Source organism: Tachypleus tridentatus, chromosome 10 (genome assembly GCF_004210375.1).
Source record: "Tachypleus tridentatus isolate NWPU-2018 chromosome 10, ASM421037v1, whole genome shotgun sequence".
In the NCBI taxonomy this organism is placed as follows: Eukaryota; Metazoa; Arthropoda; class Merostomata; order Xiphosura; family Limulidae; genus Tachypleus; species Tachypleus tridentatus.
The window spans coordinates 25,985,782-26,004,685 of record NC_134834.1 but is presented as its reverse complement, the minus strand read 5'-3'; the positions used below and the strand labels follow the sequence as shown (position 1 = coordinate 26,004,685).

Genomic DNA, 18,904 nt, shown 5'->3' with positions numbered 1-18,904 from the left:
ATGTTATAGCATTTCTGTTTCCATTAAAAACTTGTAATACACTTAATTACTCTAATTGTTTTGAAATATTTCAACTATCTTATGTTTTATATGTATAAAATGGTATCCATTGAGGGGTAAATAACTGTTTTCTCATCCTGTTCATCCATTACAGTCAACTCTACCAGTAATATAATCTGTTTCGAAGTTGAATTTCCTCCACTTAACTGGTTGGATTGGTTTTTGAATCATTTGAGCAGCTTATGTCAGTGACTTGAAGACTAATTTCTTAGATCAGCAATTTTTTTGACTTACTGTAACCTTTGGTATTTCTTTGGAACTGTAAAAAATAAATTAAAATGATTTTTTTATCCTATTTTAATAAAAACATAGTCTAGTTATATGATTACTAAATAAACTGTTTTATTCATTGTAGTGCTATCACACACTAAAAGTCTAAGACATTGAAAAGTAGTTTAATTTTTTATTCTTTTATATATGTATATTCTTTTATATATGTATATTCTTTTAGTAATGCAAACTCTAAGAATTAGCTAGTGTGTTCAGTGTCTGTAGTTCTTAACTGTTTTATGCTAGCAAAATATCTTTCGAATAAGACAGTGTTTTCATTATTTTTCAAATATCAATTTATCACTTTTTACAAGCCATATCTGTTGATTTTCAAAAATTATTCCTCAATCTGTGGATATTTATCAATGTAGACAGATAATCCCTTTCATTTCTGTTTTTCATACATTTAGAGAAAAGAACAAAAAGAATGCAGAACAGGCAGCTGCACTTGTAGCAGTTTTTCATCTAGGGTTAGTGGATGACAGTAAGATCAAAGGAAGACCTATTGGATTATCACTTGCTGCAAACCAAAACCAGCAAGTAAAGATAACAGGAGACTCTGCTGTGCCCTTAGATTCTGATGTTTGTAATTGTCAGCATAGAAATACAGATTCTGAGAAGAATCAAAAAACATTTTATTTGAAGTCGGATGATACTGATTCTTCGGATAACATATGTCAGTCATTTACCGAGAGGGATGAACTGTACAGTAAAAACAAAGTAGCTTTTGTATCAAACATCGGTAAGTGGAAGTATGAGACTTTTGATCCCAAGCTAATAAAGAACGGCACTTCACACTTAACAGAAATGAAAGTTAAAACCTTGGGAAACTCCAGTGAAACTTTAAAAACTTGTGCAGAATATAATCATAACTTTCATAGATGACAAAATGGCAAGTTAATGTAAGTTTTACAATGAAGTAACAGAAAAATTCTTCAAAAATGGTCAGATGTCTTTCACGTGTGAAGACAGAATGATCTGACAAAACTGTAGGTCTATAATTCGTGATTTGGGATATCGTACGATGAACAGCATAGAATATGAAATCAAAATATTAGTCTTAGGTAATTTTACTCTTTTTGAATGAAATTTTGGAAAATATGTTGTGAGGATATGGACCTGTAAGATTAACTGTTTATTGACTGGTGCATTTTTGTCTTTATCTTAGGTATTCATGGTTATAAATTCCTAATATTAATTTCAACTTTTCTAAAATTAAGATTCATGTAATGTTAATTTTGATTTTCATTAACTTTATATAAGTCTGAAGGTAATTGACATTTTTAAAATCAAAATATCAGTTTTTGATTTGAATCTTTGTCTTGTAACCCAGCTATAGTTTTGTTTCTCTATGGTACATGAATTTAAAATTGGAGTAACCTGAAATAAAATGCCTTATATGTATTTCCAACTCACAGTTGGCTCTGCCTACTGGTTAGGGTGCTACACTTGCAATCTGTGGGATCAAAAGGCATTGCTAACAGTGTGCTTTCCCTTTCAGCTATGGAGAGAGGGGTGTTATAGTGTAACAGCCAATCTCACTATGCATTGCTAAAGAGTAGCCCAAGAGTTGGCAGTGTTTTGATTTGTTACTTCAAAATTAGGGGTGGTTAATATAGTTGGTTGGTTAACAAATTCAAACCACTTGGGTATTATAATTTTAAGAAGAACCTACACTGAACTCTACACAAAATAATTTGATTATTGTACATCTCCTGATGCATGTTTGTCTTTAGGTTATATGAAATTATTGAATAATAATTTTTGTTTTATTTTGTATTTTGGCTCAGAGGCTTTTACTGTTTTCCTATGTATCTAAACTGTTTGATGAGCCAAATGAGATTATTCTAGACTGTGCTTTGTAAAGTGTACACCTCAGAAGATAGAAATATATTAGTTTTCTGATAGATGGTTACAAAAATGTTTCACTGTTCTTAATGAAATCTTCCAAGAACATAAGAAAATTCATATTTGCTAGGTCATGAACTGAATAAATATATTTAGGTTCTATGGAACTATGCATTATTTTATATAGAAGAAAAACAAAATGGAAGTTATTTTGCTCAAACTATTTTTATTTTGGAATTAAAAGTCAAATTTTATGAACATATGTGGAAATAAATATCTGTATACCATTATTTATGGTATTACATTCCTATACCTTTAATTATTGTGAATATTGTGTAACTAAACAAGAAAGAACTGTTAGTGTTGAGAATATACATTATCAATTTTAAAATTAGTAAGAAAAGGAATTGCAGCTATTGTGAGCAAAGGATAAAATCTATTAGTTGGTTGAAACTTGTATCCTTTATAGGTGGAGATGATCATACATAATTTGAAATCTTTCTCTGTGTTGAGAAATATTGTTTTTTGTGTAACATTTTTTGTTGGAATTAGTTACATGTTTTAATTAGTGTTAGTTTAATTAGTGTTGATGGCACATTACTTTGTGACTGACTAATGTTCACTAAGTCCATATTAATATCAAGGATATTCACAAATGATTAGAACCTATGTTAACATGAGTGTAGGTTAAATGTGATATTATTAACAAATTACAGTTTTTAGTTATATTAACATTTTTAACTGCTCACTATAAGTGTTACTTGCTTGGTAGCAAACTATGGTAAATTACAAGTTAGCAAAAATAACTGATATTAGCATTTTCTATTTCTTTAATAATAATAGTAGATGTTTATAAAGTATTACTGACTTGTTTGGACTGTTGTAAACTAGTGAATAATACAGAATAACTTTTACTTTAGAATGTGATTTGTTCCTTTTATCATTTTATGATATAGTTACTACAATATGGTTTTTAGATGATTGTAAGAAAGAGGTTTATTCATGTATTATTTGGTGTTATTAAAAGTTTTACCCACTGTTTGATATTGTCAGATCAGAAAATAATTTCAGTTATGCAAGTTAGCCACAACTTGATATTAATATATTACATACCCACATAAATCAAAACATTAATTGAATTTGAATAGACTGTTTGAACCAAGTTTGTGTATAAAGCCAGCACAAAAGTGTAAATCAGTTTCAGTAAATGTTTAAATGTAACTTGATTTAAATTCATTTGAGTAAAAGCTATAATTTCATTAATCAGACTATATATATAAGAACTATTTAGTAAGCTTACAAAATGTAAAGTTATAATAACAGTCATTACATTTGAACATGAATATTGAATATAAAGAAAGTTGTGTTTTATTTGTTACTATTAAAGAATAATCTTAGAGTATATGCATTTTTTTTGTAAATGTGGAGTTTTTACATAACTTTTCATCAAGACATATAATCAACCACAATTCTTATGAAACTATGTAGAATAGACGGCAACTGCCTGTTGTGGACCTGAAGACGAAAGGCTGAAGACTTTCCAAACATGGTTCTCTAGACTTGTGTTTCCACAACAAGCAGTTGCTCTCCATTCTACAAAGTTTCATCATGAATACTCTGCCTGAACAGTCTATCAAAGAATACACAGTTCATATGTTTCTGGAGTCTAATAACCTGCATTACAACATATCAAATGAGAAATAAATAAATTGCTTTTGACCCACATTAAGGTAGTTATTAAAACAAGCTTTTGATTGTCTTACTGGAGTCTTAAACAATGCATGACACTACTTGAAATCTACTGTTATATAAATATCAGTAGGGTTTAAAAACATTGTATATTGTTTAGTTATGAATAAAAATTATTGAAATTATTATTGTGAAATCACATATTGCGACCTTTGTTTTTATTGAACAAATATTCATTCAGTTTGTATTTAATGTTGAAATAATAAAACAAACTATATTTGACAAAAATATTGTTTAGTGTCCCATGTTACTGTGTAACTGGTATTTGACCAGTTGCTTCCATTGGCTTTCACATGTTGTGAACTACCTGGCATTTGGCTAGTTGCTTATAATTCTTGTGACTTGAGGTTTATAAGGCATCTAGTAATTAGTTAGTTGTCTGTGATATACAACACAAATGGTTGTAAGCTAATCCCATGTTTGGCTAGTTGATAATGATTTATGTCACTTGGGATTTGTAAGTTAGCTAGTAATTAGCTATTTTTCTATGATATATGTCACAAAGAGTTGTAAGCTGTCTTGCATTTGGCTAATTTCTTATGCTAAACATAGCAACTCCATAGGGCAAACTTTTCCAATACAGTTATGACAATTATATTAGCATTATGTCTTTAGTTATGAGTTTGCTGTCACATTTGTATTAGGTTCTTGTTTTTTTGCTCATCCATCCTCAGAATTTTGGCTCTTATAGGGAAAGAAAGGGAAAACACTGACCATTAAATGTTTATTTCTGTTAAAACTTAAAATCGTTATTACAATTTAGATTTAAGCACAATTTTTTTTACTGCTAATACTGTCTTTGGAATATGTTAATTCTCTTTTCTGGAGGCAGCAGATATCCCAGTGTAGCTTTGCTTTAAAACAAATAAAATATGTGGATGGAATAGTCCAAGGTTCAAATCCACTATTTGCTAATGAATACTCTATGCATTTGGAGCTCTAGGTAAGTTATAAATGTAACAGTAAGTTATTCTGTTCACATATAAGTAGCTGTATAAACAGATACTGTTTATATTGCCTTTCCTCTAGTCAACAGCTCTAAATTAAAATTGTAAAGTCTTGGACCTCTTGGTTTAAGTATTTAGCCCATGTGCCACACATTTTGTTTGGGTTGAATATACCAATTTCTTTATTTCTAGGATGGCAGATTAGTAGCCTAAGTGTAAGGACTAATTAGTATATAGTAGTTCACGGGTGGGAACTTTCAATATTACTGTCGGGTAGTCTAGTGTATCTTTGCTGTAACAGAAAACACACATACATACAGTATATAGTAAACAAAAAAGTAATAATTAGACTTAGCCGGCAGCATGATGGTAAAGTTGGAGTAAAAGCACATTGCTGATTTATTGAAGATAATGTCGTAGGAGTTGTTTTAACTGGTATTAAACTTGTGAACAAATAAGAAAGCTGTATTTAGATGAAAGCAAATGAAAATAATCTACTAAAAATGTGTGTATACAAGAACAGCAGGTTAAATAATACTATAAAACAAAGCATTTCTACAGCATGTTCTAGTTCCATCAGGACTGGAAATAATTTATTCTCCTTAAAGATCAAATAGCATCTGGTTTGAAAGCACTGAAATTGCAGTTAAGCTTTCTTCTCCCTATAGTTGATCAATCAAGAAACTGGATCACAGTGATCCAGGAGCTTCTTCGTGTGACTATCATAAAGCACTCTTCACACGTAGTAAAGGTGGATAGAATACAATTATTGCATGCAACAGTATCCAAATTCTTTGACCAGATGTAATCTCAGAGGGATGTAGGAAATTCAAGTTAAGAGCTTAGAAAAATGTTAAAGTTTAGATGACATGAGACACATTATAGGAGAGTTAAGTGTGTACCTTCACACAGTTATTATAGTGCTAATTTGTTATGGTTTATTTGTACCTTTTGTTTGTATCATTAACAGATATTAACATGACTACTGTTTGTGTCATTAGCTTAACCACTGGTCATAGCATTAACATGACCACTGATTGTGTTGTCAACAGGTACTAATATGACCCCTGATTGTGTTATTGACTTGACCTCTGTTTGGAGGACAAAGGTGTAAAGTGCATGTGTTTTTAGACTTTAAATGGAACAATCTGTAACATACATTAAGTATTGCTACTTTCCAGGTTCCTTCACCACTATTTTACTATGATGTTAACCAAATAATCAGAGTTTTGCACTACCATGAAGTAAGGGTATTCCCCATTTGGTCTCTTCAAAGTTTCCCAGTTTCAAATTTCTGATAACTAATAAAATATTTAGATATTCGTTTTTCTGTTGTTGTTTTTAACTAACTAGCTAAAAAGAACCCCGGCTATAGATTTGTTCACTTACAAAGTGAAAGGGTTGAGAGACAGTGCATTGCCACTTCGTCCTGGTCTCTTATGTTCCATTTAGTGATAATACAGTGTCTGCCACTGAATCAGTGTTTTCAAGATATTGTAAAAGAATATTTACAAGCAGTCTCAATGTGCATTATTGTTTTCCAGACACTTCGACATAACTTTTGTTTTACACTTAATGTAAGTGGTAAAGTATGTTGGTGTGGTCAAATATATTTCTCAGTTAGGATGTACTTGTCACGTAGTTCTCAGTGAGGATACATCTATGCCTTATTTACTCAGTGAGAATACATTTATGCCTCATCTTACTCGGTGAGGATACATCAATTCCATTATTCTTTACATGATGTAGTCATGCTATATATTCCTTAATGGGGAAGTATTTCTGCTAGTATAATTTGTTTTAACTGTAGAGAGGGTTGATATGATTTCTTTCAACTTCAGAATGAGAAGGTCTAAGTTTTGTTTCAATTTTATAAAAAGTTAGTAGATTAATCGCAACTATACAACAATTAGGGCTAGTATAACTTGTTTCAACCATCGAAAGATGCATGTATTATGGCTTGTCTCAATTGCAAAAAACGTAAGGTTAAAATTATCTGCTTTGTGTAAATAAATAGAAGACTGGTATGGTTTGTCTGAATAACGGAAAGAGAATGCTAATATGATTTGTTTCAGTCCTAGAAGAGGAGTTAATGTGATTTGGTCCAGGTGTATGCTAACTTCAGAAGTAACGGGAATAGTACTTGAGCTGTACAAGAGAAATTAATGTGACTTATTTCAACTGTAAAGAAGGGATGTTAACAGGAGTTGTTTCAATCATAGATCTGTGATCTGTTTTATTAAGGCCAGGTGGTTAAGGCGTCCGACTCGTCATCTGAGGGTCGCGGGTTCGAATCTCGGTCACACCAAACATGCTCGCCCTTTCAGTCGTGGGGGAGTTATAATGTGACGATTAATCCCACTATTCGTTGGTAAAAGAGTAGCGGTGGGTAATGAGGACTAGCTCGCTTCCCTCTAGTCTTACACTGCTAAATTAGAGATGGCTAACGTAGATAGCCCTTGAGAAGCTTTGCGCGAAATTCAAAAAACAACCAAACAAATCCACCCACCTCCAGGACGAGTTAATATAATGTGTCTACTATAACTTAGGTTAATTTGTCTTAGCTATGGAATGAACAGGTCAAAAGTACGATATTCTTCACTCGATAGTTGTTTCAATAATATCTGAATAATAACAGGTTGAACAATCGGAAGGTTTTTATTTTAAAAAGATGACGTTTCGAGCTTCCGGTCGTTGTGGGATTGTACAGGTTACAAGAAAAGTCTTTACTATCAACTGCTACAAGGAAGAGCGCTGGCTCAAAACGCCATCTTTTTTATAATAAAAAAATATTAAAAACTTGGTGGTGATCAACCTGTTATTTAATTTTGTAATTTTCGTCGCCTGTGTTGTTTTGAATATATTTGTTTTTCAGCAAAATAAAGGCATTATTACGATATTTAATTTCAATTCTCCTGTTAGTTTACAGTAACTTCTCTGGTCATAATATGAAGATATTTTTTGTTTCACTTTAAAAGATACTTGTTCATACAGACTGCTGCGCTTTGTCTTTTTTACCCATTTCTGAGATGAAAAGAGATTTAGTGACAGTTGAAGCAAAAAAAAACGTTCGTTTTGTTTCAATTTACGTTAAGAACGAAAGAAGTGAGACTTTTCGTGAGAGGTTGTCAGTATATTTATTGCATTTATAGAAATATGGAATGACACGTTGAAAATACAAACAAGTTAGCAGTACAATAAATAATATGCACTAAGCAGAACTGTGCGGCGAAATTCCAAGTGGTTTAAACTTTAAATCAAATAAAATAACACAGTGAACAATGAAACTGACTTTCTTTTCGAACCTTCAGTTGTTGGAAACAATTTTTGTCACTTTCGTCCGACCATGAACGCAAATAAAAACAAACAAGAATTACACAATTTTTCAAATAAATCTTCTTCAGCGTGTAAGGCAGATTTGTTATCTGACTGACGTTTTATTTGAATTTCGTAGATTATCCGCAAGGAGACGAATTCGTTATTATTCAGAGACAATTTCACGTAATGTTTTAGTTTTGCGTCTCATTGCAGCAGTGTATCTCCAACTGTCACTTGCCGTTGTTTATGCTAAACACTTAAACGTTTATTGAACACATTTCAAGTGGCAATCGTTACACGTTCACCCTTTTTTTATTTTGAAAAAAAGTAAAGAAAATATTAAAGGAAAACAATTTGATTTTTGTAAGTTTATTACGACCTTAACTAATGATGTAATTTCCATTGCAGGCCCTCAGAGATGACTTAAAAATAGAAATTATTAAACTGACCAAAGTTAATTTGATGGTATTAGAAATACTAGAATCACGGAAGATAAATTATTATAGTTATATATGTACAATAAGTATAGCATTTGTTTAATTTAAAACATGCAAATGCCCTAGCAGCTAACAACGATTAAACATTACTTTATTGTAAATTATAACATGCATAAAAGAACAATTTAATAGATAGTGATGGAGTTGGAAAGCGAAGTTAAAGAAAATACGTGTAGAGTGGCATATTTATATCTTTAGTTTATCTGTTACATGTTTTAAACCTATCACAGTACTGTTACAAGGTTTATGTTAAAAATGTAATACTATTCATATTGACCAAATAAAACCCACTTCTGGTTCCATTATAGCCCTAAATAATCTAAGAAAAATTATAATATTTCCATATAGAAAACAACAACAACAAAAATGGCGCTGTAAGGTTTTGTGCAACAAATTAAACATTATATTTCTTGTTTATTATTGTTTGAGCGCAAAGTAACACAAGGGCCACCTACGCTTCATCCACCCACTACTGCGGATATCGAGCACCTATATGTAGCATTATAAACCATAAACTTACTACCGAACCACCCGGGGATGGAAGGCATTAATTTAACTAGATTCCTTGTGAGTTAAACACATGAAATTCTTTCACTTTTAACCTAAATTTCAAGCTTCAAATTCAATACGAGAAAAAATAGTGATTAATACTTGCAAATTTAAATAGTTTTTTAAATACTATTTCACAAAGTTTTGAAAACCACAGATGTCACCCTTAATTCATCGTAACTAGCAATCAGTAATAAATTGATTTATCTTAATAAAACAGTAATATTATGAGCAAAGAAACTAATAAAATACATAATACAATCTTAGTAACGACATCAGTATTTTAACGTTTTTATCAGACAAATTCACTCGTTTTATTCCAAGGTACAACTTTTACAGTAAGAAAGATCAATTTTAGAACAGGCTCGACTTTTCGATCAGTGGTACGATCATTCTCGAGTGCACGAGTTTTAACGGTAAAGAAACTTTAAACATAAAAACATTTGTGTATTTGAGAATTATCCCACCAGTAATAGAAAAGACGTACCTTGTTTTAAAAATATTCTTTCTTACTGTAGAAGCTGTAACTTCAAAGTGAAACTGTTAAAACGTTTGCTTGTTTCATGCAGTCGTACGCTGAAGCAACAAAGAATACTCGTCGTTGCGATTTACATAAAATTCTATCTTCTGGTTTAGCGAGGTAGGCTGACATGGTGTTTGAAAGTTATAACTTTAAATAAGTTAGCCTTTGTTTGAAAAAAAGGAAAGAAAGTATTCCATGAAAAATACCATGCAATCTAAAGAAAACATGTTTGACGTTTTTTGCCACATGTCGATTAAATAAGGAAACAGTAGGGTTAATGGCCTATTAGTAGCTCCCGGTGGTGTAGTTAAATATTTTATTCACTTAGGATCAAGTGGAAAGATCATTGTGTTGTTTAAGTATCACCATAAGTCTTGCTTTCATTAAAACAAAAATAAACACAAGTGTGTTTTTAAGTTTAACGTTAATGCTATCAGATGTTTTAAAATTCAAAGAACCGAGACAAATCCCGGTTTTAATTTTACCAACGTAACTGTTGTTTTATTAAGCTTTTTTTTTTTTAGTATTTAGAAACGTGCGTCATAAAATTTATAAAATCTTAATTTGATTAAACGATTCCATATTATTAAATGATTTGCTTTACTGGTGTTTCATCATTATTTTAACTTTACTTCCGGGTCAAATCGCACGGTATGAAATGAACTGTGTTTTTTTGCACGAATATTGTACAGATAATTTCATTGGGCTACTCGTAAATATCGTTATCTGAAACAAAATTTACATAGTTTTGTTTCATGAGGTTAGAGACTTAACGCATTCTAATACCTTAGTTTAATGCCTATGTGTATGGTAATTCAAACGAGATTTTCAAAACAGTTAATTTTGAACCAAATTGAATAAATATTTGATCTTTCAAAATAGAAACTGCCTCATTGAAAGAATTTCTTCTTCTGCAGAGTAGTTATACCTGGGTTAATATATTCCTGCGCTCAATGTATGGAGAAGATATATATGAATTTTCTTCGTTAAATATGTGATCTTTGGTATACGAGTTAGAAGAATTTATTACATCTAACTAGTTTATTACCAGTAAAGCAAGGGAAAATCCTATTATTTTATATTACTTTTTTTATATAAAAGTAAGATTTATATATCTGGAAGTTTTTTTTTCTAGGACAATGTTCTACTAGAACTATTTCGCCTTTCTTTATATATGTATCTTTAGAATAAGTAGCAACGTTTCCTTCTCTCACAAGAAACGCATGGACTACTAGTTATCGATTTGAAGTAATCTCAGCGACTCCTGCCGCCCATTATACGGTGGTATCTCCTTTAGGAGCTGAGAAGCTGTTTAACCTAATAACGAATGTAGCGACGGATCTTGGAAGTTCTCAGAGTGGTGAGGGCGTTGAAAGTGTAGTCGTAGCGTTCAGCTAGAGCAATCTGTTACTTGATATACGAACATTGAGCTTTTATTGGAGATCCGATAACTCCCATCCCATTCCGAAGTATAACACTAACAACCGTCTTCACTCTAACTGTTAAACCAGTCACGTTCTTACTAAAATCAAGGAAGTTGACAAACAGGGTAAACCAGCCTGGAATTTAAACCCTACAAGAAATAAACGTTTTATAACACAGTTAAGTTATAAAGGATGACTTTTCTTTTTCAAGGTATAAAACTGGTTACTGTGAAAAGACCTATTTCTCTACCATAGAACTTGTTGATCGGGGAAGAAAGGGGGAAACCGGTTAAAAGTAAAATTCACTCAACGTGTCATGAAAGGCATTTTTCATTTCGCTTCTCTTTGTTTGCTACAATACTTAAAACCTTATTGCGTACGGGTTTCAAATGAAAGAACATTATTCGGAACATTAATAATGTATGTTTTCTTATAGTAAAGCTACATCAGGCTGTCTGCTGAGTCTACCGAGGGGAATCGAACGCCTGGTTTTAGCGTTGTAAATCCGTAGACTTACCGCTGTACCAGCGGAGGACGCGTTAAGAGTGAAAAATTAAATGTACTTTTGTTCAAAAGCCGAACCAACATCGTTGTAAAAACGAAAACTTAACCAACAAATTATGCACAACTTTCCAGAATACAAAACCATATATACTGTTATTTTCCAAATAAACAACAACTAGTAAAAAAAACAAAAACTTTTTTAGTATACACAATTAGTCAACCAGAACATATAAATAATTTAAAATTCACGAAACGAGCTGCTGGCATATGGACGTCTGTCTGTCTGATTAATTATTTGTTACTCTTTTAGTTCCGTATAGTATAGATAGACAAGAAATCTATTTTAGTGAAGTCTTGGTTCTATCACATTTCTGCTTACATCTAGATTTATCACTCAACCAGCAGGAAGAGAGTGACATGTCAACCATTACCTCCTGTACACTTTTTTCCCCCCATAGAGTCACAGCTTTCTCTATCAGTAGTTACTGACTTAATATATATATATATAAAATCAGGAGACATACCGCTGCATTTTTCCTTGAACAAGTCTGCTCTGCAGTTCTTTAATAATTCAATAAATGGTCTCTAAGGCTTTCTTGAGGGGAAGGGGGGAATCAAACTCCATGATGTTCCTAAACGTAAGTTTCCAATCAATTAAACAAACTTTTAAAATTTTCACAGAACATGTTGCTACGTTTTCACGATATTTTATTAAAAATAAGTCTTATGCATTTTCCAGTGAATTGGCGGTAGCTTTACTAACTTACAACGTTAAAATCTAGGGTTTAAATCCCGTGGTGGGTAGAGCGCAGATAGTTTATTGTGTAGCTTTTTGCCTAAAAACACACACCAGAAATCTACGTCTGTACGTGATTTCAACATGTTCTTTCTCCTGATTTTTTTTTTTTTTCAAAGAATGAAGTGTGATCTTTATTTGCTTTTCTTATGCTATTCTTCACCGAGTTTGGGGATATTTGAAAAATTGTTACAATATCGTTTAATTTGAGAGAGTAATGCCCTCTCTCGTCTTTTAAACGAAATGTTAAACAATTAAAAAAAGATCAACGTTATAGAGGAAGATTATGGGGACAACTCATGTCTCTAAGTAACAATGCACCTTTATGACAACACATTCATCCTACCTCTATTTACGATTTTCCCATACAACAGTTTCCCTAATTACAACGCTAAAATCAGAGGTTCGATTCCCCTCAGTGAACACAGCAGATAGCTTAATGTGGCTTTGCTATAAGAAAACACGCCCTTATACAACAACATAATACAGCAACCAGGCAGTAAGATAATATTTATATTTTGTGTGTACGGAAACAGTAAACAAATTTGTATAAAATAACACGTTATTTATAAGTTCTGATTATCAACACAGATATATACTTGAACAATGAACAAACAATAAGTTATATACCAGTTCGTTACAGGAATGTTCTAGCAGTACAGACCTGCCATGCAGTGAAACCGTTATAAAGGCTTGTTGGTTTTTATCCATTCAACTTTGACGTAACTACAAGCGTATATTGTAAAATTAGAAGAGAGATGCAGATAACTTTCAAGCATTAGAGTGGAATACATTCATCAACCAGTATCACAATAACATTGAAATACTGCCCGAAAGTAATTTGTTTGATTCAAAGGAGTTTTAAAACTTTAATATATTCCACTAAGTCCAAAAATGCTTATTCGTGTTACGAACAACAATAATTTAAAAAAAAACATATTTTTAAAAAATTCTTTTGTTTTTCACTTTCTATAGATAACTATCTCGATTTCGAAGAAAATTTCCAATGGTCAAGAATGATGTAAGAAAAGGACGTAGAAACAGGCACTGGGAGAATATAATTTGAATTACTAAGTTTATATTAGGACGTTACAAGAACATGTAATGTTTAGAAGAACACAGATGTCACTATAAGTATACATACAATATACAGACCAACACGTAGACGCATGAGGAGTTAAACGAACATTCAGAAATTCGCGAATAAGTAGTTAATTTATTAAAAGTTATATTTTATGTCAGCTCAATGGTAAGCTAAAGAAAAACAGTTCTTTTCTTATTTAGATCAAGTTGCAAAATATCTTCGCACGTTGTTTCCAACGAGATAGGAAGTTAAACCGCTGAATAAAATTATGTAGGAATAGAAAGAATATCCTAAAGTAATATAACAGTCCAATTTGTTAGGAACTTTCAACACACGGTATGCTTGAAACATTACAATGAGTGTTTTCAAAGGATTTTTTTCACTTTGGTCATTATCTCAATAAATAACTAAGCGATCAATAACGAAACCATTAGTAATCCAAAGGGACAAAAACGAAGGATACACTTTAGCACGCGTTACGAAACACCAAATGCCTCGATAGTGTAAACCGAAATCTCGTTACAAAAATAGAAAATAAGATAATAAACAGAAAACATCACTAGTCAGAATGAATGTTGACTGAGTTATATCTTGATACACGGTGGTAAACAATTCAGTTAAGATTCAAATATTTCATAATAAAATCTTTCTGATTGGAGAAGTGCGAATCCGAGACTGGCCAATAAACTAGCATCACAAGTTGTTTCCTGAGCAACGAATTGTTAGAATATACGAGCTCGTGCTGCTGTTCTTTTAGAAAAGAAGTGTAGTAACCGTATGGAAATGTGAAGGTTTTCAATCATAGTAATAGCCACTGGTTAAAAGAGACGACAAGCGTTACCAGGAAACTGTGGAACCACATACATTATAGAAAGAATACATGTGTCCAGTCAATCCCCCAGTTTCTGTAAAAAGAAGTAACGTTGTGAACAAGAGTGGGGAGTTAGCACAAGTCCCCAGGACAAACCCCCTCATCAGGTCCCCCTTCCACTCTCTTTTTGAACATTTTAAATAAGTTATTAAAAAGAAAATCCCAAATTAGAATAGCAATGTGCTCATAAACAAGATAAAAATCACAGTAGCTAAAGTTTTTACTCACTGCTTAAGTGTAAAAACGTTAGTAAAGTAACAACAAAAATCTATTAAATATATAAATTCAAAATGTATATTAATCATTAATCAAATTATTATTTCAATCATATTTAAATTATCAATACCTGCGAAGAAAGGTTAAAAAGTATGACTTTTTACGATTAAATGAAGATATAAAAGGTGCCTTGCGGCATAACCAGTTGTTTTTTGTTTTTTTTTACGCTCGGTCCTCATTATCGACGGGTCTGGTTATGAACGAAATATTATTTTAAATTCTGAAAACATTTTAGTATAAAGTTATGGTTATTTTTTATGTCTAAGGAGAACGAACAAGACAGTTTTAAATACAAAAAGTGTCTCCGTGGTAGTAAAGAGATTCTGGCGAAGTGTCTTTGCATGTTAAAGTAAAAAGCTCTTGCTAAAGATGCTGCACTATTACTGCACAGCAAGTACCACTGGTATATGTGTTTCTCGTTCGTGTAGTTAAGTTGAAGTTAACGAAACGACTTTGTAAGATGCATTGCTACAACATATCTCTGCGGAACTATTTCTTGCCAAAGGTATTGCTATATACGACACTTATTTGGCAAGCACTACTACTTATTAGCTGTACATGCTTAGCTAAATCCAGATAATCTAAAGCTATTTGTCGTATTACTACGTTCACATAACGAAGTTCAGTCACCTACGTTCATAGCTGTTCTTTATTCGCTCCTTATGCTTTACATCTGATGACTAGTCCACACTTTTAATTAAAGAGTTTTACACTATTTTTTACTTTCTTTGGGAAGGAGGAAGGAAAGCGAATAACCGTTTTCGTAAACTCAGCACAAATATTTAGTAACGTTTGTGAAAAACATGTTTTTATATTAAGATGAAATGTTAAAGAAAAACCCAAACAAATACGCTTCTGGGAAAGTTTCAAAGCTAATTTTGAGAAAAGGTGAAATCAGAAGCGCCATCACTAGAACCTCATAAAGGTTAAATGTAAAAGTTGTGGTGGAAAGCCATATGAATGGAAAAAACGTTATAGTTCACTATATATTATAGAAACAAGAGATGTTTATATCAGCCTATATATCATAACAGCGTAGGCAAAAATCTATAAAATGCGATAGTCAAGTTATATGGTCCGAGAAACATAGTTACTCGGACGATTATTATAATTTTCATTGAAAAAAATGAATTTTGATGGTACTTGGGGCTGTTTCAACATCTGTTAGATATGTTACATATATATAAGTGCAATTTATGGGTATACCATTTCCACCACCACAATCATTTCACCTACGTTCTTAAATCAATCACGTGGTATTTGTCACGTGGTAAATGAACAAAGATTCTAGGAAATTCCCATTATTGTATCGTATCATAATTAAGTCTAAATCTATCCTCTAGCTGTCCTATGTATTTGAAGAGAAGTCAAACCTTTATGCGATTCAAATTCCTTTATCGAAACGTTCTCAAAGCGAGATAAATTGAATATGATTTTCTAAAGTCAATGTCTTGTACCAACCGATCCATTTTTTGGATTGATCTTTTCATTATCAAAATTGGATTGTTTTTGTTGAGGTTTATAAAACTCATGATATTTCATTTACTTAAAGGAAATTATTCCTTTTTTTTTCTAAATCAGAAGAAACAGTAAAATCAACGTTTTACATTTATCACAGTATTCTCTCCAGTGTCCATTCAGTAGGACATCGTGTCATTCTTGTCTCGACCCTTCTTTGTCAGTTAGAGGTTCCCTTTCCTTAGCAATCGCTGTTTCTGAATGGTTTTTATCCAGCATATCAGTTTCCTGTTTGGAACTTTCCAAAGATTCGGCTGCATTCGCTTGAGTATTTGGTTTTTCGTATGATTTAGAGTCCAGGTTAATGCAAATGTCATCCAAGTCGGACTCGGAATTCCTTCCTTCGTCTGCTTCACGAAGCAGCCTTGGAAATGACGGACTCCACTCTGGGGAATAGTCAGGGGAATGTTGATGAATTATAATTTCACTTCTAGAACACGGCAAGTTTTTTGCAGGACCTGCTTTCAGGTGACACTGACTTCTTACCTTCAGTTTTTCAAATTTTCTAGTGCTTTGACTAGATAGAGACCGCAATAAAGCCGGAAGGCTTTTCAGCGAATGCTTTTTCAGGGAATTATCGGATGCTACTTTACGGCTAGGAGTCAATTTGTTAACCCATCCGATACTAGTCATGCTCTTAGATTTACTGTTGGAAACATTATCAGCATTGACGTGGAGATGAGAAGGATTGTGGACACTGTCAGTGCTTCCACGAATAGTTGCTTTACTTTGTTGCAAATTCTCGTTGGCATTTTCGTGTAGCCATTTGCAAACATTTGTCTCGTTATCTCCAACATAGTCGTGTGCAGAATGTTTTTTTATAGTGATGTGAGGACGAAATGAGGCGTCTTTGTCTTGATCCTCCTGAGTGGACGAATCAGGAATGGATGTGTCGTTAGTGTTTGATGAATCAACCTTATGATCTCCTGTGGAATGGTCACTAGAAACAATAACATGTTCATCTTTATACGTAGAGATGTCGCTGCTGTCTTCATGACTGTTTTCAGCTAACCTGTTGTAGAAACAGTTAAATTTCTCTTCCATTTCTTTACTTTTGAAATATAATGGTGGACTTCGATTTTTCCTGGAACAATTTGGACATAAAACACCTTGTCGTAATGGCAGAAAGGGTGGAGATTTTTGGAGAAGTCTCGTATCGGATCCTCTGACGATTTGCTTCTGGTTATACGTATCGTCTACTGCCACCTGCCGGCAAAGTCGTGGTTTATCACGGGATATGCTCACCACGTCACGCATTAGACAAGACATAGATTCTCCATCAATATACATCTTTTCTCTAACACCTCCTAGATGTCGCCCAAGCTGACCGCTTTCTATAGGTCCCTGACGGTCTCGAAAATTGAGCAGCCCTGGCCGATGGTTGGATGAGTCACTACTAACGCTGGAACGAGATATTCGGAAGGTGGATGTTGAGGAATCTTGTCTACTGCAGGACATGTTAGAATCTTGGGAAAATTTCCTATTGAGATTGGGGCGTCCACTCCGTTCTAGGAGTCGCAGTGGGATGTTGCCTTGTCTCCAACTGTCCGATCGTGAGGAGAAGTTCTCGCTGGAGATACTTGTTGCCCGTTTTGTTCCACGTTCCAAGTTTTTCTGGATTTGTGCTATAGCATATGTATAGTCATTGTTTTCAGATTCTTCTGGTTGGTCTTGACACGTAAGATACCTCATAGCCACCCGCTTCCATCGTCTTCGTCTCCCCAACAGCGTGGCTCCATCAGTAACTTTAAGAGAACCACAATGGCAAGGTGGAAGATCACTTCCGCCACTCTTTCTTTCAATCGCGGAGTTTGTATTGGCTGGTGTTTGTCTGTTTGAGAAGTTGGAGCTGTGACGACATCGGCCAATTCCACGTGTTACCCGAGATTCCTCTATTCTCTTGCAGATTAATACACAGTCCTTCTTGAACTGCTTAGTGAAGATGGCATACAGAAACGGATTGGCACAACTGTTGAATGGCAGAACAAATATGGTGAAAACTTTGGCTTCCTCCAGAGATATCAAATTCAAACCCGACACAGCAGAAAGGGAGAAAAATGCGATTGGCGCCCAACAGATAAAGTCGGTGAAGACGAGAAGAGCCATTCTCTTAGCAATACGCGAATCATTGGAGTTCCAAGCATGGGATCCTCTGATGGCACAGTACATCTTCAAATAGCATCCCATCAGGATGAGAAATGCGACGCCGTTAACAAGAATCAGAAACACGACGTAGCACAGAGATACGGTAGGTTCAGTCTCAAAAGGTAAACAGACGGCAAACTTCCTGTAGTCACTCACCCCGAACAAAGGCATTAAAGCCATGATGAGGGCAAACATCCACCCACAGATCATGACGTAGCCAGCGTGTTTGAGAGACAGACGCTTGTTGAGGTGCATCGCATGAGTGATTGCGTAATTTCTTTCGAGCGTAATCACGGACAAGGTGTATACTGATAGTTCGCTGCTCAAAACTCCCAAGAATCCAGCAACCTGGCAGCCAGCCGAGGTTTGCCAGGCGATAGCGAAGACCTGTAAAAATAAAGATACGTTAGACAGTAGCAGCTAAACGTAATACTGGAATCGCACGCTTCTTTATAACAGTATATTATTCCAGCCGACTGAAATGATTGTTTTTATAATTCGTAGTTATCTGTTACTCTCAGAGCA

At 33.5% G+C, this 18,904-nt stretch overlaps 2 protein-coding genes across 4 annotated transcripts in view; one reads left to right on the top strand and one right to left on the bottom strand.

Moving 5' to 3' along the window:
* The window catches only part of Dus2 (Dihydrouridine synthase 2), a 30,719-nt gene extending 26,564 nt beyond the window's left edge, over positions 1 to 4,155 (top strand). For both annotated transcript variants that reach the window (XM_076460366.1, XM_076460365.1), the window contains one exon: positions 741 to 4,155. In XM_076460366.1, the coding sequence (XP_076316481.1) occupies positions 741 to 1,215 (475 nt within the window). In that variant the 3' untranslated portion in view covers positions 1,216 to 4,155. The remainder of the gene's footprint in view (positions 1 to 740) is intronic.
* Positions 4,156 to 8,004: 3,849 nt separating this feature from the next.
* Positions 8,005 to 18,904, bottom strand: part of LOC143228914 (uncharacterized) — a 112,056-nt gene continuing 101,156 nt past the window's right edge. For both annotated transcript variants that reach the window (XM_076460362.1, XM_076460364.1), the window contains one exon: positions 8,005 to 18,766. In XM_076460362.1, the coding sequence (XP_076316477.1) occupies positions 16,370 to 18,766 (2,397 nt within the window). In that variant the 3' untranslated portion in view covers positions 8,005 to 16,369. The remainder of the gene's footprint in view (positions 18,767 to 18,904) is intronic.